This window comes from Nerophis lumbriciformis, linkage group LG29 (genome assembly GCF_033978685.3).
Source record: "Nerophis lumbriciformis linkage group LG29, RoL_Nlum_v2.1, whole genome shotgun sequence".
Taxonomy (NCBI): Eukaryota; Metazoa; Chordata; class Actinopteri; order Syngnathiformes; family Syngnathidae; genus Nerophis; species Nerophis lumbriciformis.
Window position 1 is genome coordinate 29,692,501 of NC_084576.2, and position 25,244 is coordinate 29,717,744.

Genomic DNA, 25,244 nt, shown 5'->3' on the forward strand with positions numbered 1-25,244 from the left:
GTGACATTAACGTTCGAGCAACATTACCGGTATGTTGCTATTGCTCTACACCATTTTGAATTTTACTATGTTTGTGATTGCACATTTGTACATTTTGGGACAGAGTTGTTAGAACGCTGGTTTTCAATATATTATTAAAGTTTGACTGAACTATCTGACTGTTTTTTTGACATTCACTTTAGCGCAGCGTTTTTTTGACATTCACTTTAGCGCAGCGTAGGCGCGGCTTTTAGTCCGGGGCGGCTTATTGGTGGACAAAATTATGAAATATGTAATTCATAGAAGGTGCGGCTAATAATCCGGTGCGCCTTATAGTGCGGAAAATACGGTAATTGGTTTTTTTTTTGGTTCTTTGTTGTTGCTATTTTTGTATTACATTTTATTATTTGATCATGTTGTACTGCATTGTAATCTTTTGTTTTACGACTGCGTGGTGTTTTTTTGCCTGGACCCCAGGAAGAATAGTCTCCACTGCGGTGTAGACGCACTTAAACACTTTGATATATTTTTGAGTGCCGTGTGTAATGTTCTATATTTACAATGGAACATTTAAAGGTTTGGTGTTGTTTACTGGCGTCATCTTGCAGTCTATATCATAACACCATGTACCAAATAAAATAGCTTCCAGGTCGATAAGCATAACCAGAGTAATTCCGTACATTAGGCATTATAAGCTACACTGTCCATTTTTTAGAAAATGAAAGGATTTTAAGTGTGTTTTATAGTCAGATAAATACGGTAACATGCAGGAGTTCCACAACAACAGCTAAGATCAAATGAGGTGGTAGATGGACTGTATATAGTTTAATAATCCTGTAAGGGAAATTAAGGAGACATTATAACTTTTTTGCCGATATTCCGATATTGTCCAACTCTTAATTACCGATTCCGATATCAACCGATACCGATATATACAGTGGTGGAATTAACACATTATGTCTAATTTTGTTGTGATGCCCCGCTGGATGCATTAAACAATGTAACAAGGTTTTCCAAAATAAATCAACTCAAGTTATGGAAAAAAAATGCTAACATGGCACTGCCATATTTATTATTGAAGTCACAAAGTGCATTATTTTTTGTTTTGTCCTTGGCTGTATACTTTTAGTGTGGGGACAAGTGTCTCCAATATTGTCCACACCTGTCTCCATCTAAACACAGCAGTGCGCTCTTAAAGGGGGGAAAAAGACGCTAAACCAATTGCTTGGCTCCGTTTACTCGGAGGGGAAATCTCCGGAGCAAAGTCCGTGTAGTTAGTAAGCCATGATTATCCAGCCAAACGACGCAAGTGCGCATGCGCCTGACTTCGTGTTGCCTAAAATGCATTAATAAATGAATTTTTTCCGCAAATTAAAAAAATTGACGGTATTACCAACCGTCTGGAGTTTTATCGCAAATTATTATTATACCGTTTACTGTTACATCCCTCGTCCATTAACAAGTAAAAAGTCAAGGGCGGTCATGGCATGTTCTTGCCGTCGATGTTGTTTCAAAACAGCAGCTTGGAATTTGGGACATGCTCTCCCTGAGAGAAGAAAAGGCATTGAAGCTTAGGGAAGGCTATGCAAAACGAAACTAAAACTGAACTTGCTGCAAAGTAAACACAAAGAGAATGCTGGACGACAGCAAAGACTTACGGCGCGTGGAGCTACGTCATTTCCTGGGACGTGCCACAGGGCATTTCCTGTGGGACGGGATTCGTTCCCAGGGATTCGAATAAAGAACCAACTCTTTTTCTTTACTATAGTGGCCTCGATAACGGGGACCAGTTCTCAAAAAGGGATTCGAGTCCATGGAATCGGTTCTTTTCTTATCGAACAACCGGGAGAACCAGTTTCGAACATCATCCCTCGTACCAACGCTGTGTGTAGTGTTCAGAGCAGAGCTGCGCAAATATTAAAATTTAAAGTACCAATTAGAGATGTTTGATAATGGCTTTTTTGCCGATATCCCGATATTGTCCAACTCTTAATTACCGATTCCGATATCAACCAATACCGATATATACAGTCGTGGAATTAACACAATATTATGCCTAATTTTGTTGTGATGCTCCGCTGGATGCATTAAACAATGTAACAAGGTTTTCCAAAATAAATCAACTCAAGTTATGGGAAAAAAAATGCCAACATGGCACTGCCATATTTATTATTGAAGTCACAAAGTGCATTATTTTTTTTATCATGCCTCAAAACAGCAGCTTGGAATTTGGGACATGCTCTCCCTGAGAGAACAAAAGGCATTGAAGCTTAGGGAAGGCTATGCAAAACGAAACTAAAACTGAACTTGCTGCAAAGTAAACACAAAGAGAATGCTGGACGACAGCAAAGACTTACGGCGCGTGGCGCTACGTCATTTCCTGGGACGTGCCACAGGGCATTTCCTGTGGGACGGGATTCGTTCCCAGGGATTCGGATAAAGAACCAACTCTTTTTCTTTACTGTACTCGATAACGGGAACCAGTTCTCAAAAAGGGATTCGAGTCCATGGAATCGGTTCTTTGAGGAGGTTGGGGGGTGGGGTGTACATTGTATCTTCCCAGAAGAGTTAGTGCTGCAAGGAGTTCTGGGTACTTGTTCTGTTTAGGGCTGCAACAACTAATCGATTAAAATCGATTATAAAAATAGTTGGCGATTAATTTAGTCATCGATTCGTTGGATCTATGCTATGCGCATGCACAGAGGCAATTTTTTGTAGTTTAAAATTTTTTTTTTTTTTAAATAAACCTTTATTTATAAACTGCAACATGTACAAACAGCTGAGAAACAATAATCAAAATAAGTATGGTGCCAGTATGCTGTTTTTTTTTTTTTTCAATAAAATACTGGAAAGGATAGAAATGTAGTTTGTCTATTTTATCCGATTATTAATCGATTAATCGAAGTAATAATCGACAGATTAATCGATTATCAAATTAATCGTTTGTAGCCTAGTTCTGTTGTGTTTATGTTGTGTTACGATGCGGATGTTCTCCCGAAATGTGTTTGTCATTCTTGTTTGGTGTGGGTGCACAGTGTGGCGCATATTTGTAACAGTGTTGAAGTTGTTTATACGGCCACCCTCAGTGTGACCTGCATACCTGCCAACTACTCCGGTTTTCCCGTAATTAGTACGGTTTTCATGTCAAACCGTATTTTTTATCACTGCAACCGTAACCCGGAGGTTACGGTTGCAGTGATAAAAAATACGGTTTTTCATTAATTAAAAAAATTATTTTTTAAAAAGTTTTATTCACGAAATCGCGTAACAACAATGACAATCGACACTGCTTCCCGTAACTTCCTATCGAGCCATTCCGAATGCCATGCGCGAGGCTATTTATAGCACCGCTGCCAAGCACGAGGCCATTGTTTCCAAACGAGCGAACGATCATGGAATCAGCCGGAGAAAAATCGCAAACGAGTCTTAAACCGAAAAGAAAACTGCAGTCATTCCGTGAAGAATATTCAAAAGCCTATCCGGGAATAATTATCCGTTCCAAAAAGGGTGAAAACTACGCGAATTGCACCTTGTGCAGACAAGATTTTTCGGTCGAACACGGAGGAATTAGCGATGTAAAAGACCACGTTGGGACAAAAAAACACAAGTCTAATGCCGTTGCTAGCGATACAAGTGGAAAACTTTCAACGTTTTTCGTCGCCCAAACAGATTCTTTGGATGTGATAAATGCCGAAGTTTTATTTACGAAGGCAATAATTGAGCATGGACTTCCAATCCCAATCATTTTTGCAGTTTGATCAATCTGATAGAATAAATTTGGATTTCAGCCACAAAAAGGTAATGACACCAATGTTATCTATTGGAATTGTTTAGTACTGTTATACTGTTAAAAGTGTTTATACTATTTATGCTTTCAAGTCCAAGTTGAAGAAATCTTGTTAAATGTTGACAGCATAACTACCAAAATACAGAAGTATGTCCTTAATATTTTTGCAGTGCTATTTCTGTTGAAAAGTTAAAATGATTACATGAGAGATGTGATGTGCCACTTTTCAAGTGTCTGATGGCTTCAATTAATTTTCATTAATTTTTCATATTTTGAATTCTTTTGAAAGGCTTACAAAAAAACTACATTTGAATTGTAATTCCATGCTATTGACAGGACTATTAATTTTAATGAAGTTAGCTTACCATGTTTACAGTATGATAATTGTGATAGAAATGTGAATTTTAGGCACAGAATATTTTTTACAATTGAACAAGGCAGTAGATTATACAAGCTTGGACAGAAAGTTAATAATGACACCAATTTTTTTTTTGAATGGAATTGTTTAGTACTGTTTTACCATTTGTTTACTGTAAAAAGTGTTTATACTGTTTATACTTTCAATTAACAAATTGAAGTCTTGTGAAAGGTTGACAGGATAACTGGCATTAACTGTCAAAATAATTTCAAACTATTGACGTTAGCTTACAGAATAAACATGTCAATCAACCCATATGATTTTTGCTGTAATATTTTTGTTTTGAAAAGTCACTGTGACTGATAGAAAAGTGATGGTTTTAGCAACATTTTAACCTGTCTGAATTTAACTTTAATTAAATTAATTGTATTTAATTAAAAAAATAATGAGTCTATTTAAATTTAATTTAATTTAATTTTAATTTTAATTTTAATTTTAATTTTAATTTTAATTTTAATTTCAATTTTAATTTCAATTTCAATTTTAACTTTAACTTTAATTTTAATTTTATTTAAATTAAATTGTATTTAATAAAAACATTAATTAGTTTATTTAGATTTAATTTAATTTCAATTTCAACTTTAACTTTAATTTTAACCTTAACTTTAATTTTATTTTTTATTTGTATTTTATCTAAATTAAATTGTATTTAATAAAAACATTAATTAGTTTATTGAAATTTAATTTAATTTCAATTTTAATATCAATTTCAACTTTAACTTTAATTTAATTTCAATTTCCATTTTAACTTCAACTTTAATTTAAATTTTATTTAAATTAAATTGTATTTAATAAAAACATTTATCAGTTTATTTAGATTTAATTTAATTTCAATTTCAACTTTAACTTTAACTTTAATTTTAACTTTAACTTTAATTTTATTTTTTATTTGTATTTTATCTAAATTAAATTGTATTTAATAAAAACATGTGTTTATTGAAATTTAATTTAATTTCAATTTCAACTTCAACTTTAACTTTAACTTTAACTTTAACTTTAACTTTAACTTTAATTTTAATTTTATTTAAATTAAATTGTATTTAATAAACACATTAATTCGTTTATTTAGGTTTAATTTCAATTTTAACTTAAACTTTAATTTTTATTTGTATTTTTATTTTATTTAAATTAAATTGTATTTAATAAGGGCTTCACGGTGGCAGAGGGGTTAGTGCATCTGCCTCACAATACGAAGGTCCTGAGTAGTCTTGGGTTCAATCCCGGGCTCGGGATCTTTCTGTGTGGAGTTTGCATTCACTTGTGAGTGTGTTAAAAACCGTAGATATTATGTGATTGGGCCGGCACGCAAAGGCAGTGCCTTTAAGGTTTATTGGCGCTCTGTACTTCTCACTACGTCCGTGTACACAGCGGCGTTTTAAAAAGTCATACATTTTACTTTTTGAAACCGATACCGATAATTTCCGATGTTACATTTTAAAGCATATATCGGCCGATAATATCGGCAGTCCGATATCATCGGACATCCCTAATTATAACTCCATTCAGCAACTAAGATTCTGTATTATATTTCACCGGTGGCCATGTTCAGTTCCCTTGTTGAATGTTTTGGTCTTGTCCTCCATGGCAGAGTGCAAGGAGAAGCCCAAAGCCACCACCCAAGAAGACCTCCTTCTCAAGAAGCTCAAAAAGAAGAAGAAAAAGAAGCACAAAGATGGCGAGCGCGCCAAAGAGAGACACGGCCGCCCCAAAATGTACCACCGCTCGTCCCAGACTGCTTACTCCGGGGTGTCTCTGGGGCTGTCTGAGTTTCTCAGTCGGATTAACGGCAACAGCGGCAGCGGGGGTGTGCACAACGCCGTTCACCACCAGGATCCTCCCTCCGTGGTCAGAGAGCGACTGGGCTACACCTCGCCGCTCCACTGCACCCCGGCGCCGGGTCTTCCCGGGCTGGAGTTCGGCCACCTGATCCACGTGGAGATGCAGGCCAACGGAGGCGCCTCGGTGGCGCACGCCTACAACGAGCAGCTGTCGGGCCTGTCGCCGGCGGAGATGCACCGCTTCGCCCAGGAGTTTGTCACTTTGTCCTTCAGCGAGGACGAGGCCCAGGCGGCGTCCTTCGTCATGGGCATCATCCACGGGGCGGCGTCCTACCTCCCGGACTTCCTGGACTACTTCTCCTACAACTTCCCCAACGCGCCGGTGAAGGTGGAGGTGCTCGGGAAGAAGGACATAGAGACGACGACCATGGCGAACTTCCACACTCAGGTGAGGACGCGCTTTGTTTGATCTTTAACCCTTGTGTGGTGGTTCGGGTCTGTGGGACCCGATTTCATTTTTTATTAAAAGAAAAATGATACAATTAATTAATTTTTTCAAACTGAGACTCACTGACTTTGGCTCATTTTCTGTGAAGAACATAAATTAGAATACATATTTAATGACCACATACCATACACCCCTCTACACATTTCTATTACATATAAGATAGGGCTGCAGCTAACGATTATTTTTCTATCGATTAATCTATAGATTATTTTTTTCGATTAATCGGTTAATCTATAGATTATTTTTTCGATTAATCTATAGATTATTTTTCCTTTTACCGATTTTTTTTTTAATTTAAAATGAAGAGGAAAAAATAAATGTAGGCCAGTTTTTTCAAAAGGCATGGCTTTTATTTACAAAAAAAAAAGGATGGCCACTCAGTCAACATTGACAACAACATGACAAAATATTCTGTAACAATGTAACCATTTAAAACTTTTAACATTTAACAAAATTAAAAGTAGCTTATTTGCTTTTTAATGTGCAAATATAAAAGTAAACATCCAGTGCAAATCTTAATATTCTGGAATAGTATAAGCATTTAAAAAGTAAAAGTATTGCTTATTTTGCTTTAAAATGTGCAAAAATAAAGATAAACATCCAATACAAAAAAGTGCAAAACGGAAATATTCTGTAACAAGTGTAAACATTTCAACAAAAGTAAAAGTATTGCTTATTTGCTAAAATGTGCAAAAATAAAGCTAAACATCCAATACAAAAAAGTGTACAGTGTAAACATTTCAACAAAAGTAAAAGTATTGCTTATTTTGCTTAATAACACAACAATGATAGTATGATTAAAGTGAAAGTTAATTGTTGGTTTGTACATAGTATATGTAACTGTTAATGTTGTAAAAGGTATTTGCACAACTAATTAACGTTAGCGTTTGTGACACGTCTTGTGCCGTGGGGTTCTTTCAGGACCGACAGACTGAATGCCAGACGGCTTTGCCAGGTTTACAATCTTTTAATTTTACACAAAGTATTTTCTCTTCCAACTGCGCGGATCGCGCACCTGGGCACGATTGCGGCGTCGCTCCCGGCGCGCCCCGCCTCGCCGCTCGCTCGCCGCCGCCGCCGCCTCTCCACAGTGTTAAAGAGGAGCGTGTCTTTGTAAACACTGAACAGGCACGCCAAACGCGCCTCTCAGAGCGAAATGGTGCTTTAGTTTATGAATTTACAACGCAGATACAAATGACACATTCATGTTTTTGTGTAATAATGACAACGTATACGCACGCGGACGATTGACTTGTTGATGGTGATGGCAAGAACGCTGTCGGGGGTTTTCTTTTCAAATGTTCGTTCATAGCCGTTGTGCTGCTATGATAGGCCATTTCCGCTCGACACAGTGTGCATACAACAACATTATTAGGCCGTTTATTGAAATACTCCCACACTTTTGACGACTTTTGGCGTGCTTTTTTCCCCTCGCTCGCATCGTCTGCTTTGCGCTCCGCCATGACAGTAAAGTAGAGTGACGTAAATATGCGACGCGCCGACGCACAAAAACGGCGTCGACGTATTTACGTAACCGATGACGTCGACTACGTCGACGCGTCGTTTCAGCCTTAATATAAGATGTCCGGGTCCACTGGACCCGGGACTAATAGAAATGGAAAATTGATGTGTGGAAATTGATGTTCTGTGTACCCCACACACACACAGCAGGCCTAGACAGGAGGAGGACAGAATGTAGGTACTAGAGATGCGCGGTTTGCGGACACAACCGCGGAGTCCGCGGGTCGGGCGGTTGAAATAAAAAAAAACTAGATTTTAAATAAATTCAGGCGGGTGGCAGTTAAACCAATTCGGAAATATATATACATAGTTAAATGTTGTTACCCACATACGAAAAACGAGCAGGCACCTGCAGCATGCCACAACAGAAGAAGAAGAAAAAAAGAGATGGCAACGCCGGCAGCAAACGTGGTACGCGACAAACTAAAAAAGGGAATACTAAAGACCAGGGGAAAAAAGGCCAGAAAAGTTCAGCGTGGACTCGTTTTTATGAGGTTGTAAATCAGGATGATAGTAATGCTGGCTACGTGATTTGCAAGAGCTGCGACGCTGTTTATGTCTACGACAGTCACAAAACCCGGGACATCTAACATGGTGCATCACATTTGTGCAAAACCCCGAACCTCCACAAACACCCTGAGCATGAGCAGTTTCGTCCGCCGTGATCCCAGAAGAGTGCCACAGGATGTTGAAACAAGATAGAACGCAGCCGCCTGCAGCAGTTTGAGTGGCGCGAGCGCGCTTGGAGGTGCGCTCAGCGCGGCTCCCAGATGATTGCGCACTGGTGTGCGTCTGGGCCGTGACAGCGTGGCACGCATTGAATGTCTCTGCTTCATTGGATCAGTCTCCTTTCTTTAACAGGCAAAAGCTTTATAACCTCACTAATGCCTTGCATCGTCTATATTAGATATATAACAACGGGCGGGTGGCGGATGGCGGGCGGGTGCGGTTTTGATTAAATGTTAGTTCGGGTGGATGGCGGATGGTTGACGACTTTTGTGATGCGGTTGCGGATGAAATAATTGCCTATCCGCGCATCTCTAGTAGGTACACAGAACATAAGAGGGTCAAATGTGCGAGAAAATGAGAGCAGACAGTGTTGACAAACAATGTTGCAACCTTGTGTGGGAACCGCAGGTGCAGAAACACAAAAGAAGAATCCCTGTGGGATGCAGAAACTGGCAGAGAAATTTTCCGTGCAACGTTCACATTGTTGTTACTCAGCTGGCGTTTGTGGGTCACAATTGCTGCTGCCCACTGTTCCCCTCACCTCCCAGGGTGTGAACAAGGAGATGGGTCAAATGCAGAGGACACATTTCACCACACCTAGTGTGTGTGACAATCATTGGTACTTTAACTTTAACTTAACACACTGTAAGTCTTTGCTGTCGTCCAGCATTCTGTTTTTGTTTACTTTGCAGCCAGTTCAGTTTTAGTTTCGTGTTGCGTAGCCTTCCCTAAGCTTCAATGCCTTTTCTTAGGGGCACTCACCTTCTGTTTATTTTTGGTATAAGCATTAGACACCTTTTTACCTGCACGCTGCCTCCCGCTGTCTGCATATTGTGATCACAACAAACCAAATAGCTACCTGCTGCCACCTACTTATATGGAAGAGTATTATACGGTTACTCTGCCGAGTTCTAGACAGCACAGACTTTCAAAAACGGCACATTACTTCAGGCATGTGATTTTTCCGTCTAAAGTCGGAATTCCGTCTTTTTTAATCTCGGGGGGGGGGGGGGGGGGATTATCTCCCGTTTTTTCCGTTTTTTTTCCGACCCTAAATCAAGATTCGAGACGTAGTTTATATTACGCCGTAGTTGATTGGTCGATATGTTCCTTGTGACCAATCAGGACATCTGTTATGAATGATGACGTTATTAACGTCATCATTCATAATGGTTATTACCGCCATTTTCCATATGTAAACGATGTCGGTTCTCGAGAGAGAGGACGCTTTACGAGTAAAAGAAATTGATAAACATGTCAAAAATAAGTTTCGATGGGACTGGATGGAAAGGGAAATCACTGATACTGTTGGGAAGAAGGAAGTTACGACTTTGTTCGGTGATTTTATTCGGAAAATCGATCGCCCCGGAAAGGTTTTGTGCACGTGGCGTCATGATAATATTGACTATGGATCACGAGGTTTCAAGGCTTTGGAAGTACATGCGAAACGCCAAAAACATATTAAACAACACCCCACCCCCCAACCTCCTCAAAGAACCGATTCCATGGACTCGAATCCCTTTTTGAGAACTGGTTCCCGTTATCGAGGCCACTATAGTAAAGAAAAAGAGTTAGTTCTTTATTCGAATCCCTGGGAACGAATCCCGTCCCACAGGAAATGCCCTGTGGCACGTCCCAGGAAATGACGTAGCTCCACGCGCCGTAAGCCTTTGCTGTCGTCCAGCATTCTCTTTGTGTTTACTTTGCAGCAAGTTCAGTTTTAGTTTCCTTTTGCATAGCCTTCCCTAAGCTTCAATGCCTTTTCTTCTCTCAGGGAGAACATGTCCCAAATTCCAAGCTGCTGTTTTGAAACAACATCGAGGGCAAGAACATACCGTGACCGCCCTTGACTTTTTACTTGTTAATGGACGAGGGATGTAACAGTAAACGGTATAATAATAAGTTGCGATAAAACTCCAGACGGTTGGTAATACCGTCAAATTTTTTAATTTGCGAAAAAACTTCATTTATGAATACATTTTAGGCAACACGAAGTCAGGCGCATGCGCAAGGAAAACGAACTTTTCACTAGCTGGTACTTTTGGATGTCTACCGAAAGTGAGCAAACCTTACGGACGTCATCCTTTGTTTACATCGACAACTGCCGTAGACATCGAGAGGAAAGATCCACCCAAACAACCCACTTCAGTTGCAGACAGGGTTGTTAATAATGAGGTAAGCTAAAAAATATTTGCTTGCGAAATACGCACGTTTGTTTTAAATATTAACCAATTATTGCTTTGCGAAATATAAATGGGTTTTTCTAAAAAAAACAAAAAGCCACGTGAAAATATATTATGAAATTACAGAAATTCAAAGAGTCGCATTATTGATTCCACTTAGCAATTTATTTGAAATAAAGTTGCATATAATACTATTTTGTAATATTAAGTTCTTATGTAGTCTCTTGAAACAATATTGTCAGTGGTGTAACAATCTTGATTGTTTCATGCAATATGTCAGTGTCCTCACATTATTATTATTTCCTATTTTCAAATATGAGTAAACAACACTAAAAACATGTTTAATTATTTTCATCAATTTATATCCTATATCCTATTTTCCTGTAGATAATAACACTGATCAATGTGACACCTGTGGATGTGAAATGAACACAAGATGTAAATATTAGTGACTAAATACTGTTGGGACTGAACCATATACAGTGATTCATTAGGATAATTGGGTTATGTATGTTCTATTAATGATGTTTTCATGTCTTTAAACACTAAAATATTTGCTTCAAATGGTGCTGTCTTTGTTAATTTTACCATGTTAAATTGGTGAAAAACCAGGAGCTTCGGGGGGCGTCACCCCCCTTGTCCCCCCCACCAGGGCACGGCCCTGGACCTGGCTGGGGGCCTTCGTCCCCCAGACCTCCGGACATTTTTTCAGTCTTTTTCATTGTGGTCAAATCACATGCCTGTTATTTGCGGATTATAATTACTGGTTTTGCAAAAAAATGTTTTTCACCCAAATAGGTGAAATTACATAATCTCCCACTGTATCTCACGGCACACTAGTTGAAAAACAGTGATGTAGACCACAAGGAAGTGTTTACATTTAGAAAAAAACACATATATATATATATATATATATATATATATATATACAGTCAAGAAAATTAAGTATTTAAACACCCTGCTATTTTGCAAGTTCTCCCACTTAGAAATCATGGAGGGGTCTGAAATGTTCATGGTAGGTGCATGTCCACTGTATGAGAGATAACATAAAAAGAAAAATCCGGAAATCACAATCTATGATTTTTTAACAATTTATTTGTGTGATACAGCTGAAAATAAGTATTTGAACACCAACATTAATATTTGGTAAAGTAGCCTTTGTTTGCAATTACAGAGGTCAAACGTTTCCTGTAGTTCTTCACCAGGTTTGCACAGACTACAGGAGGGATTTTGGCCCACTCCTCCACACAGATCTTCTCTAGATCAGTCAGGTTTCTGGGCTGTCGCTGAGTAACACAGACTTTCAGCTCCCTCCAAAGATTTTCAATTGGATTTAGGTCTGGAGACTGGCTAGGCCACTCCAGAACCGTGATATGGTTCTTACGAAGCCACTTCTTGGTTTTCCTGGCTGTGTGCTTTGGGTCATTGTCATGTTGGAAGATCTCATCTTCAATGATCTGACTGAGGGAAGGAGGTTTTTGGCCAAAATCTCACAATACATGGCTGCAGTCATCCTCTCCTTAATACAATACAGTCGTCCTGTCCCATGAGCAGAACAACACCCCCAAAGCATGATGCTACCACCCCCATGCTTCACAGTAGGGATGGTGTTCTTGGGATGCTACGCATCATTCTTCTTCCTCCAAACACGCACAGTGGAATTATGACCAAAAAGGTCAATTTTGGTCTCATCTGTCCACAAAACTTTCTCCCATGACTCCTCTGGATCATCCAAATGGTCATTAAGACGGGCCTTAACATGTGCTGGTTTAAGCAGGGGAACCTTCCGTGCCATGCATGATTTCAAAGCATGACGTCTTAGTGTATTACCAACAGTGACCATGGCAACAGTGGTCCCAGCTCTTTTCAGGTCATTGACCAAGTCCTGCCGTGTAGTCCTGGGCTGATTCCTCACCTTTCTTAGCATCATTGAGACCCCACGAGGTGATATCTTGCATGGGGCTCCACTCCCATTGAGATTGACCGTCATGTTTAGCTTCTTCCATTTTCTAATGATTGCTCCAACAGCGGACCTTTTTTCACCAAGCTGCTTGGCAATTTCTCCGTAGCCCTTTCCATCCTTGTGGAGTTGTACCATTTTGTCTCTGGTGTCTTTGGACAGCTCTTTGGTCTTAGCCATGCTGAATGTTTGGGTCTTACTGATTGTATGGGGTGGACAGGTGTATTTATGCAGCTAACGACCTCACACAGGTGCATCTGATTCAGCATAATACAGTGGAGTGGAGGAGGACTTTTAAAGGCGGACTAACAGGTCTTTGAGGGTCAGAATTCTAGCTGATAGACAGGTGTTCAAATACTTATTTTCAGCTGTATCACACGAATAAATTGTTAAAAAAATCATAGATTGTGATTTCTGAATTTTTCTTTTTAGGTTATCTCTCATACAGTGGACATGCACCTACCGTGAAAATTTCAGACCCCTCCATGATTTCGAAGTGGGAGAACTTGCAAAATAGCAGGGTGTTCAAATACTTATTTTCTTGACTGTATATATATATATGACTTCTTTAATGTGCCCTATAATCCGGTGCGCCTTATATATGAAAAAGATCTACAATTGACAGTGCAGTGCGCCTTATAATCCGGTGCACCCTATGGTCTGGAAAATACAGTAAAGCCCGTAGTTGTTTTTGGGTTTTTTTCTTCGGTGTTTGTTCTTTGTGGACTTGGAGAAGGCATTTGACCGTGTCCCTCGGGAGGTCCTGTGGGGAGTGCTCAGAGAGTATGGGGTATCGGACTGTCTGATTGTGGCTGTCCGCTCCCTGTATGATCAGTGTCAGAGCTTGGTCCGCATTGCCGGTAGTAAGTCGGACACGTTTCCAGTGAGGGTTGGACTCCGCCAAGGCTGCCCTTTGTCACCGATTCTGTTCATAACTTTTATGGACAGAAATTCTAGGCGCAGTCAAGGCGTTGAGGGGATCCGGTTTGGTGGCTGCAGGATTAGGTCTCTGCTTTTTGCAGATGATGTGGTCCTGATGGCTTCATCTGGCCAGGATCTTCAGCTCTCGCTGGATCGGTTCGCAGCCGAGTGTGAAGCGTCTGGGATGAGAATCAGCACCTCCAAGTCCGAGTCCATGGTTCTTGCCCGGAAAAGGGTGGAGTGCCATCTCCGGGTTGGGGAGGAGACCCTGCCCCAAGTGGAGGAGTTCAAGTACCTCGGAGTCTTGTTCACGAGTGAGGGAAGAGTGGATCGTGAGATCGACAGGCGGATCGGTGCGGCATCTTCAGTAATGCGGACGCTGTATCGATCCGTTGTGGTGAAGAAGGAGCTGAGCCGGAAGGCAAAGCTCTCGATTTACCGGTCGATCTACGTTCCCATCCTCACCTATGGTCATGAGCTTTGGGTTATGACCGAAAGGACAAGATCACGGGTACAGGCAGCCGAAATGAGTTTCCTCCGCCGGGTGGCGGGGCTCTCCCTTAGAGATAGGGTGAGAAGCTCTGTCATCCGGGGGGAGCTCAAAGTAAAGCCGCTGCTCCTCCACATCGAGAGGAGCCAGATGAGGTGGTTCGGGCATCTGGTCAGGATGCCACCCGATCGCCTCCCTCGGGAGGTGTTTAGGGCACGTCCGACCGGTAGGAGGCCACGGGGAATACCCAGGACACGTTGGGAAGACCATGTCTCCCGGCTGGCCTGGGAACGCCTCGGGATCCCCCGGGAGGAGCTGGACGAAGTGGCTGGGGAGAGGGAAGTCTGGGCTTCTCTGCTTAGGCTGCTGCCCCCGCGACCCGACCTCGGATAAGCGGAAGAAGATGGATGGATGGATGGATATATATATATATGTATGACTCCTTTAATGTGCCCTATAATCCGGTGCGCTTTATATATGAAAAAGATCGAAAATCGTCGGTGTGCCTTATAATCCGGTGCACCCTATGGTCTGGAAAATACAGTAAAGCCCGTAGTTGTTTTTGTTTTTTTTCTTCTGTGTTTGTTCTGCAGACGTCTGCCCTCTTTTACGACGTGCACAAGCATCCAAGAAGCAAGAATGTAAATTACACATCAGCACTTTCTATATATATGATGAACTGTCTAATTATATGCACGCTGGACTCTGCTACACGGGGCTCGGACTCCAAATGATGTTCCCGTCCAGCAGCAGCCATAAAGTGTGCAGCCGCGCGCTGTGAGAGGGATCCATTTAGGTCACGCTAACCTAAAATTATTCCATCCAGGGACCCCCTGGCAGGGAAGAACAAGAACATTCTCCAAGGTCTTGGAGAATGGAGCGCTTTCTAGTCACGTGAGACGCACTGTGGCTTGCTGACTATGATTGTTAACATGTTTTCTTAACGTGGCTTGATGACATCCATGTTTGGCAAAGTGAGCGATGACATTCTTGAAGAGCGTCAGATAGCATTTGACAGCAAGTCATGGTGTGAAGGCACTCAAAAAAATACATACAAATGATCACGCGCTGGTTGTGTTTGGGACAAATGAGTACTAGCACAATAATCAACATGTTGCTGGAGTGAGCGTGATCAGTGGGAGGTTTGTGTTGTGATCCCAGTCACTTTCTTCTTTACTTATGCAAAAAGGACCACTTGTTATTTATCGCAACAGGACTGCTTGAATTGTCTTGGAAGTAGAGATGTCCGATAATATCGGACTGCTGTGTTACGCTCTTCCATATCAGTAGGTGGCAGCAGGTAGCTAATTGCTTTGTAGATGTGGGAAACAGCGGGAGGCAGTGTGAAGGTACAAAAGTGTCTAATGCTTAAACCAAAAATAAACAAAAGGTGAGTGCCCCTAAGAAAAGGCATTGAAGCTTAGGGAAGGCTATGCAGAACGAAACTAAAACTGAACTGGCTACAAAGTAAACAAAAACAGAATGCTGGACGACAGCAAAGACTTACTGTGGAGCAAAGACGGCGTCCACAATGTACATCCGAACATGACATGACAATCAACAATGTCCCCACAAAGAAGGATGAAAACAACTGAAATATTCTTCATTGCTAAAAACAAAGTAGATGCGGGAAATATCGCTCAAAGGAAGACAGGAAAACACCAAAAAAAAAGAGAAAAAGCCACCAAAATAGGAGTGCGAGACAAGAACTAAAACACTACACACAGGAAAACAGCAAAAAAGTCCAAATAAGTCACGGCGTGTCTAGAGTGCCCCGAAGAAAAGGCATTGAAGCTTAGGGTAGGCTATGTAGAACAAAACTAAAACTGAACTGGCTACGAAGTAAACAAAAACAGAATGCTGGACGACAGCAAAGACTTACTGTGGAGCAAAGACGGCGTCCACAATGTACATCGGAACATGACATGACAATCAACAATGTCCCCACAAAGAAGGATGAAAACAACTGAAATATTCTTCATTGCTAAAAACAAAGTAGATGCGGGAAATATCGCTCAAAGGAAGACAGGAAAACACCAAAAAAAAAAGAGAAAAAGCCACCAAAATAGGAGTGCAAGACAAGAACTAAAACACTACACACAGGAAAACAGCAAAAAAGTCCAAATAAGTCACGGCGTGTCTAGAGTGCCCCGAAGAAAAGGCATTGAAGCTTAGGGTAGGCTATGTAGAACAAAACTAAAACTGAACTGGCTACGAAGTAAACAAAAACAGAATGCTGGACGACAGCAAAGACTTACTGTGGAGCAAAGACAGCGTCCACAATGTACATCGGAACATGACATGACAATCAACAATGTCCCCACAAAGAAGGATGAAAACAACTGAAATATTCTTCATTGCTAAAAACAAAGTACATGCGGGAAATATCGCTCAAAGGAAGACAGGAAAACACCAAAAAAAAAGAGAGAAAAAGCCACCAAAATAGGAGTGCAAGACAAGAACTAAAACACTACACACAGGAAAACAGCAAAAAAGTCCAAATAAGTCACGGCGTGTCTAGAGTGCCCCGAAGAAAAGGCATTGAAGCTTAGGGAAGGCTATGCAGAACGAAACTAAAACTGAACTGGCTACAAAGTAAACAAAAACAGAATGCTGGACAAGAGCAAAGACTTACTGTGGAGCAAAGACGGCGTCCACAATGTACATCCGAACATGACATGACAATCAACAATGTCCCCACAAAGAAGGATGAAAACAACTGAAATATTCTTCATTGCTAAAAACAAAGTAGATGCGGGAAATATCGCTCAAAGGAAGACAGGAAAACACCAAAAAAAAAAGCGAAAAAGCCACCAAAATAGGAGTGCAAGACAAGAACTAAAACACTACACACAGGAAAACAGCAAAAAAGTCCAAATAAGTCACGGCGTGTCTAGAGTGCCCCTAAGAAAAGGCATTGAAGCTTAGGGAAGGCTATGCAGAACGAAACTAAAACTGAACTGGCTACGAAGTAAACAAAAACAGAATGCTGGACGACAGCAAAGACTTACTGTGGAGCAAAGCCGGCGTCCACCATGTACATCCGAACATGACAATCAACAATGTCCCCACAAAGAAGGATGAAAACAACTGAAATATTCTTCATTGCTAAAAACAAAGTAGATGCGGGAAATATCGCTCAAAGGAAGACATGTAACCGCTACAGGAAAACACACACAAAAAAAGAGAAAAAGCCACCAAAATAGGAGTGCAAGACAAGAACTAAAGCACTACACACAGGAAAACAGCAAAAAAGTCCAAATAAGTCACGGCGTGATGTGACAGGTGATGATTATTACCCTTTGCATTCATATTTTGCTGTTTTGTTACATTTTTCTTGGTTTGCTTGATTGTAAAAGGATGGAGGAGCTGGTCTGAGAAGTAAAATATGTTCATATGTTGTTGATATTCAGTCTTTTATTGTTCATAATTAATATTGTAAATCCTACTTTCTTTATTTTCATGTACATTTTGGGTGTCCCATTCAGTGAAAAACTGTAAAATTCCATTCCGGTTTTTTTTAGGTTGTCTGTCATAACTTTTTAAGAACTCTATGGGACATTGTGACCTATCAGTAGGTGGCAGCAGGTAGCTAATTGCTTTGTAAATGTCGGAAACAGCGGGAGGCAGTGTGAAGGTACAAAAGTGTCTAATGCTTAAACCAAAAATAAACAAAGGGTGAGTGCCCCTAAGAAAAGGCATTGAAGCTTAGAGTAGGCTATGTAGAACAAAACTAAAACTGAACTGGCTACGAAGTAAACAAAAACAGAATGCTGGACGACAGCAAAGACTTACTGTGGAGCAAAGACGGCGTCCACAAAGTACATCCGAACATGACATGACAATCACCAATGTCCCCACAAAGAAGGATGAAAACAACTGAAATATTCTTCATTGCTAAAAACAAAGTAGATGCGGGAAATATCGCTCAAAGGAAGACAGGAAAACACCAAAAAAAAAAAAAGAGAAAAAGCCACCAAAATAGGAGTGCAAGACAAGAACTAAAACACTACACACAGGAAAACAGCAAAAAAGTCCAAATAAGTCACGGCGTGTCTAGAGTGCCCCTAAGAAAAGGCATTGAAGCTTAGGGAAGGCTATGCAGAACGACACTAAAACTGAACTGGCTACGAAGTAAACAAAAACAGAATGCTGGACGACAGCAAAGACTTACTGTGGAGCAAAGACGGCGTCCACAATGTACATCCGAACATGACAATCGACAATGTCCCCACAAAGAAGGATGAAAACAACTGAAATATTCTTCATTGCTAAAAACAAAGTAGATGCGGGAAATATCGCTCAAAGGAAGACAGGAAAACACCAAAAAAAAAAAGAGAAAAAGCCACCAAAATAGGAGTGCAAGACAAGAACTAAAACACTACACACAGGAAAACAGCAAAAAAGTCCAAATAAGTCACGGCGTGATGTTTATTACCCTTTGCATTCATATTTTGCTGTTTTGTTACATTTTTCTTGGTTTGCTTGATTGTAAAAGGATGGAGGAGCTGGTCTGAGAAGTAAAATATGTTCATGTGTTGTTGATATTCAGTCTTTTATTGTTCATAGTTAATATTGTAAATCCCACTTTCTTTATTTTCATGTACATTTTGGGTGTCCCATTCAGTGAAATACTGTAAAATTCCATTCCGTTTTTTTTGAGGTGGCCTGTCATAACTTTTTAAGAACTCTATGGGACATTGTGACAATTGGTATTAGCGTTCTTGAAAAATAGGGACCCAAACACACATACTGTACAGCAGATTTTTACAGCTAAATGTGTATTTATCATTTATACCAGTGTTTTTCAACCACTGTGCATAGATACAGTCTGGTGTGTCGTGGGAGATGATCTAATTTCACCTATTAGGGTTAAAAATATTTTTTGCAAACCAGTAATTATAGTCTGCAAATGATGTGTTGTTGTTGAGTGTCGATGCTGTCTAGAGCTCGGCAGAGTAACTGTGTAATACTCTTCCATATCAGTAGGTGGCAGCAGGTAGCTAATTGCTTTGTAGATGTGGGAACCAGCGGTAGGCAGTGTGCAGGTAAAAAAGTGTCTAATGCTTAAACCAAAAATACACAAAAGGTGAGTGCCCCTAAGAAAAGGCATTGAAGCTTAGGGAAGGCTATGCAGAACGAAACTAAAACTGAACTGGCTACTAAGTAAACAAAAACAGAATGCTGGACGACAGCAAAGACTTACTGTGGAGCAAAGACGGCGTCCACAATGTACATCCGAACATGACATGACAATCAACAATGTCCCCACAAAGAAGGATGAAAACAACTGAAATATTCTTCATTGCTAAAAACAAAGTAGATGCGGGAAATATCGCTCAAAGGAAGACAGGAAAACACCAAAAAAAAAGAGAAAAAGCCACCAAAATAGGAGTGCGAGACAAGAACTAAAACACTACACACAGGAAAACAGCAAAAAAGTCCAAATAAGTCACGGCGTGTCTAGAGTGCCCCGAAGAAAAGGCATTGAAGCTTAGGGTAGGCTATGTAGAACAAAACTAAAACTGAACTGGCTACGAAGTAAACAAAAACAGAATGCTGGACGACAGCAAAGACTTACTGTGGAGCAAAGACGGCATCCACCATGTACATCCGAACATGACATGACAATCAACAATGTCCCCACAAAGAAGGATGAAAACAACTGAAATATTCTTCATTGCTGAAAACAAAGTACATGCGGGAAATATCGCTCAAAGGAAGACAGGAAAACACCAAAAAAAAAGAAGAGAAAAAGCCACCAAAATAGGAGTGCAAGACAAGAACTGAAACACTACACACAGGAAAACAGCAAAAAAGTCCAAATAAGTCACGGCGTGATGTTTATTACCCTTTACATTCATATTTTGCTGTTTTGTTCCATTTTTCTTGGTTTGCTTGATTGTAAAAGGATGGAGGAGCTGGTCTGAGAAGTAAAATATGTTCATATGTTGTTGATATTCAGTCTTTTATTGTTCATAGTTAATATTGTAAATCCCACTTTTTTTATTTTCATGTACATTTTGGGTGTCCCATTCAGTGAAAAACTGTAAAATTCCATTCCGGCTTTTTTTGAGGTGGTCTGTCATAACTTTTTAAGAACTCTATGGGACATTGTGACTTTGGGTATTAATGTTCCTGGAAAATAGGGACCCAAACACACATACTGTACAGGAGATTTTTACAGCTAAATGTGTATTTATCATTTATGCCAGTGTTTTTCAACCACTGTGCATAGATACAGTCTGGTGTGTCGTGGGAGATGATCTAATTTCACCTATTAGGGTTAAAAATATTTTTTGCAAACCAGTAATTATAGTCTGCAAATGATGTGTTGTTGTTGAGTGTCGATGCTGTCTAGAGCTCGGCAGAGTAACCGTGTAATACTCTTCCATATCAGTAGGTGGCAGCAGTTAGCTAATTGCTTTGTAGATGTGGGAAACAGCGGGAGGCAGCGTGCAGGTAAAAAAGTGTCTAATGCTTAAACCAAAAATAAACAAAAGGCGAGTGCCCCTAGGAAAAGGCATTGAAGCTTAGGGTAGGCTATGTAGAACAAAACTAAAACTGAACTGGCTACGAAGTAAACAAAAACAGAATGCTGGACGACAGCAAAGACTTACTGTGGAGCAAAGACGGTGTCCACCATGTACATCCGAACATGACAATCAACAATGTCCCCACAAAGAAGGATGAAAACAACTGAAATATTCTTCATTGCTAAAAACAAAGTAGATGCGGGAAATATCGCTCAAAGGAAGACAGGAAAACACCAAAAAAAAGAGAGAAAAAGCCACCAAAATAGGAGTGCAAGACAAGAACTAAAACACTACACACAGGAAAACAGCAAAAAAGTCCAAATAAGTCACGGCGTGATGTTTATTACCCTTTGCATTCATATTTTGCTGTTTTGTTACATTTTTCTTGGTTTGCTTGATTGTAAAAGGATGGAGGAGCTGGTCTGAGAAGTAAAATATGTTCGTATGTTGTTGATATTCAGTCTTTTATTGTTCATAATTAATATTGTAAATCCCACTTTCTTTATTTTCATGTACATTTTGGGTGTCCCATTCAGTGAAAAACTGTAAAATTCCATTCCGTTTTTTTTTAGGTGGTCTGTCATAACTTTTTAAGAACTCTATGGGACATTGTGACTTTTGCTATTAATGTTCCTGGAAAATAGGGACCCAAACACACATACTGTACAGGAGATTTTTACAGCTAAATGTGTATTTATCATTTAGACCAGTGTTTTTCAACCACTGTGCATAGATACAGTCTGGTGTGTCGTGGGAGATTATCTAATTTCACCTATTTGGGTTAAAAATATTTTTTGCAAACCAGTAATTATAGTCTGCAAATTATATGTTGTTGTTGATGAGTGTCGATGCTGTCTAGAGCTCGGCAGAGTAGCCGTGTAATACTCTTCCATATCAGTAGGTGGCAGCAGGTAGCTAAATGCTTTGTAGATGTGAGAAACAGCGGGAGGCAGCGTGCAGGTAAAAAGGTGTCTAATGCTTAAACCAAAAATCTCTAAGAAAAGGCATTGAAGCTCAGGGAAGGCTATGCAGAACTAAACTAAAACTGAACTGGCTACTAAGTAAACAAAAACAGAATGCTGGACGACAGCAAAGACTTACTGTGGAGCAAAGATGGCGTCCACAATGTACATCCGAACATGACATGACAATCAACAATGTCCCCACAAAGAAGGACGAAAACAACTGAAATATTCTTGAGTGCTAAAACAAAGTACAAACCCCGTTTCCATATGAGTTGGGAAATTGTGTTAGATGTAAATATGAACGGAATACAATGATTATTCAACCAATATTCAGTTGAATGCACGACAAAGACAAGATATTTGATGTTCAAACTCAAAAACTTTATTTTTTTTTTGCAAATAATAATTAACTTAGAATTTCATGGCTGCAACACGTGCCAAAGTAGTTGGGAAAGGGCATGTGTTACATGGCCTTTTCTTTTAAAAACACTCAATAAACGATTGGGAACTGAGGAAACTAATTGTTGAAGCTTTGAAAGTGGAATTCTTTCCCATTCTTGTTTTATGTAGAGCTTCAGTCGTTCAACAGTCCGGGGTCTCCGCTGTCGTACTTTACGCTTCATAATGCGCCACACATTTTCGATGGGAGACAGGTCTGGACTGCAGGCGGGCCAGGAAAGTACCCGCACTCTTTTTTTACGAAGCCACGCTTTTGTAACACGTGCTGAATGTGGCTTGGCCTTGTCTTGCTGAAATAAGCAGGGGCATCCATGAAAAAGACGGCGCTTAGATGGCAGCATATGTTGTTCCAAAACCTGTATGTACCTTTCAGTATTAATGGTGCCTTCACAGATGTGTAAGTTACCCATGCCTTGGGCACTAACACCCCCATACCATCACACATGCTGGCTTTTGAACTTTGCGTCGATAACAGTCTGGATGGTTCGCTTCACCTTTGGTCCGGATGACACAATGTCGAATATTTCCAAAAACAATTTGAAATGTGGACTCGTCAGACCACAGAACACTTTTCCACTTTGCATGAGTCCATCTCTGATGATCTCGGGCCCAGAGAAGCCGGCGGCGTTTCTGGGTGTTGTTGATAAATGGCTTTCGCTTTGCATAGTAGAGCTTTAACTTGCACTTACAGATGTAGCGACCAACTGTATTTAGTGACAGTGGTTTTCTGAAGTGTTCCTGGGCCCATGTGGTGATATCCTTTAGAGATTGATGTCTGTTTTTGATACAGTGCCGTCTGAGGGATCGAAGGTCACGGTCATTCAATGTTGGTTTCCGGCCATGCCGCTTACGTGGAGTGATTTCTCCAGATTCTCTGAACCTTTTGATGATTTTATGGACCGTAGATGTTGAAATCCCTAAATTTCTTGCAATTGCACTTTGAGAAACGTTGTTCTTAAACTGTTTGACTATTTGCTCACGCAGTTGTAGACAAAGGGGTGTATTTCGCCCCATCCTTTTTTTGTGAAAGACTGAGCATTTTTTGGGAAGCTGTTTTTATACCCAATCATGGCACCCACCTGTTCCCAATTAGCCTGCACACCTGTGGGATGTTCCAAATAAGTGTTTGATGAGCATTCCTCAACTTTATCAGTATTTATTGCCGCCTTTCCCAACTTCTTTGTCACGTGTTGCTGGCATCAAATTCTAAAGTTAATGATTATTTACAAAAAAAAAATGTTTATCAGTTTGAACATCAAATATGTTGTCTTTGTAGCATATTCAACTGAATATGGGTTGAAAATGATTTGCAAATCATTGTATTCCGTTTATATTTACATCTAACACAATTTCCCAACTCATATGAATGAATGCTGGACGACAGCAAAGACTTACTGTGGAGCAAAGACAATGTACCGTATTTTCCGCACTATAAGCCGCACCTAAAAACCACAAATTTTCACAAAAGCTGACAGTGCGGCTTATAACCCGGTGCGCCTTATATATGGATTAATATAAATATTTATTTTCATAAAGTTTCGGTCTCGCAACTACGGTAAACAGCCGCCATCTTTTTTCCCCGTAGAAGAGGAAGCGCTTCTTCTTCTATGGTAAGCAACTGCCAAGGTAAGCACCCGCCCCCAGATGAAAGAGGAAGCGCCCCCGTAGAAGAAGAAGAAGCGCGCGGGTATTACGTTTCATTTCCTTTGTGTGTTCCATGTTGATATACGACTCCATGCGCGCCCACATCACAGATGGTGTCAAAAAACAAGTGAAGCACACAAATACAACACTCGCCGTCATTCCGGGTGGATTAACCAAAGAACTCCAACCGCTGGATATTGGTGTCAACAGGGCATTTAAAGCACGACTGCGAACGGCGTGGGAACAATGGATGACCGAAGGCGAACACACCTTCACTAAGACAGGGAGACAGCGCCGGACGACATACGCCAACATCTGCCAGTGGATCGTAAATGCCTGGGCGGATATTTCGGTCACAACTGTGGTCCGAGCTTTCCGGAAGGCAATGACTTCGACGAGACGGAGCCGGCCATTTTGGATCCCGTATTCGCCCAACTTTTTAATTCGGACACCGAAGGAGAAGAATTCGAGGGATTTATGAATGAAGAATAACTTCAGAAAGTGAGCGTTATGTTTATTTTGTGTGTTGTGACATTAACGTTCGAGCAACATTAAGTTATTGATGCACTATTTTGAGTGTTACTATGTTTGTGATTGCACATTTGCACATTACCGTACATTTTGGGAGTGAACAGAGTTGTTAGAACGCTGGTTTTTAATATATTATTAAAGTTTGACTGACCTATCTGACTGTTTTTTTGACATTCCCTTTAGCGCAGTTAGATGCGGCTTATAACACGGGGCGGCTTATAGGTGGACAAAGTTTTGAAATATGCCGTTCATTGAAGGCGCGGCTTATAACCCAGGGCGCCTTATGGTGCGGAAAATACGGTACATTCGAACATGACAAGACAATCAACAATGTCCCCACAAAGAAAGATAAAAACAACTGAAATATTCTTGATCGCTAAAACAAAGTAGATGCGGGAAATATCGCTCAAATGAAGACATGAAACTGCTACAGGAAAATACCAAAAAAAGAGAAAAAGCCACCAAAATAGGAGCGCAAGACAAGAACTAAAAGTCCAAATAAGTCAGGGTGTGATATGACAGGTGGTGACAGTACACCTACTTTGAGACAAGAGCTATAGTGATGCATGCTTGGTTATGCTTTAAAGTCATATCCAATGACTTTTTACTGTCAACTGAGTTTCGTTTTTTAATGATTTCTGCTAGTGGTGTGCCTCCGCATTTTTTCAACGCAAAAAATGTGCCTTGGCTCAAAAAAGGTTGAAAAAACCACTGATTTATACACACACAGGCCCCCCGAGACACATGTTTTCTCTCAATGTGACCCCCCCGAGTCACAAAGACCTTCTCAGTGGCCTAGTGGTTAGAGTGTCCGCCCTGAGTTCAAACCCCGGCC

At 40.4% G+C, this 25,244-nt stretch overlaps 1 protein-coding gene across 1 annotated transcript in view; it reads left to right on the forward strand.

Moving 5' to 3' along the window:
• Window positions 1-25,244, forward strand: part of LOC133571975 (lysine-specific demethylase RSBN1L-like) — a 52,116-nt gene that overhangs the window by 9,186 nt on the left and 17,686 nt on the right. The window contains exon 3 of the mRNA XM_061924548.2: window positions 5,773-6,410. Within this exon, the coding sequence (XP_061780532.1) occupies window positions 5,773-6,410 (638 nt within the window). The remainder of the gene's footprint in view (window positions 1-5,772; window positions 6,411-25,244) is intronic.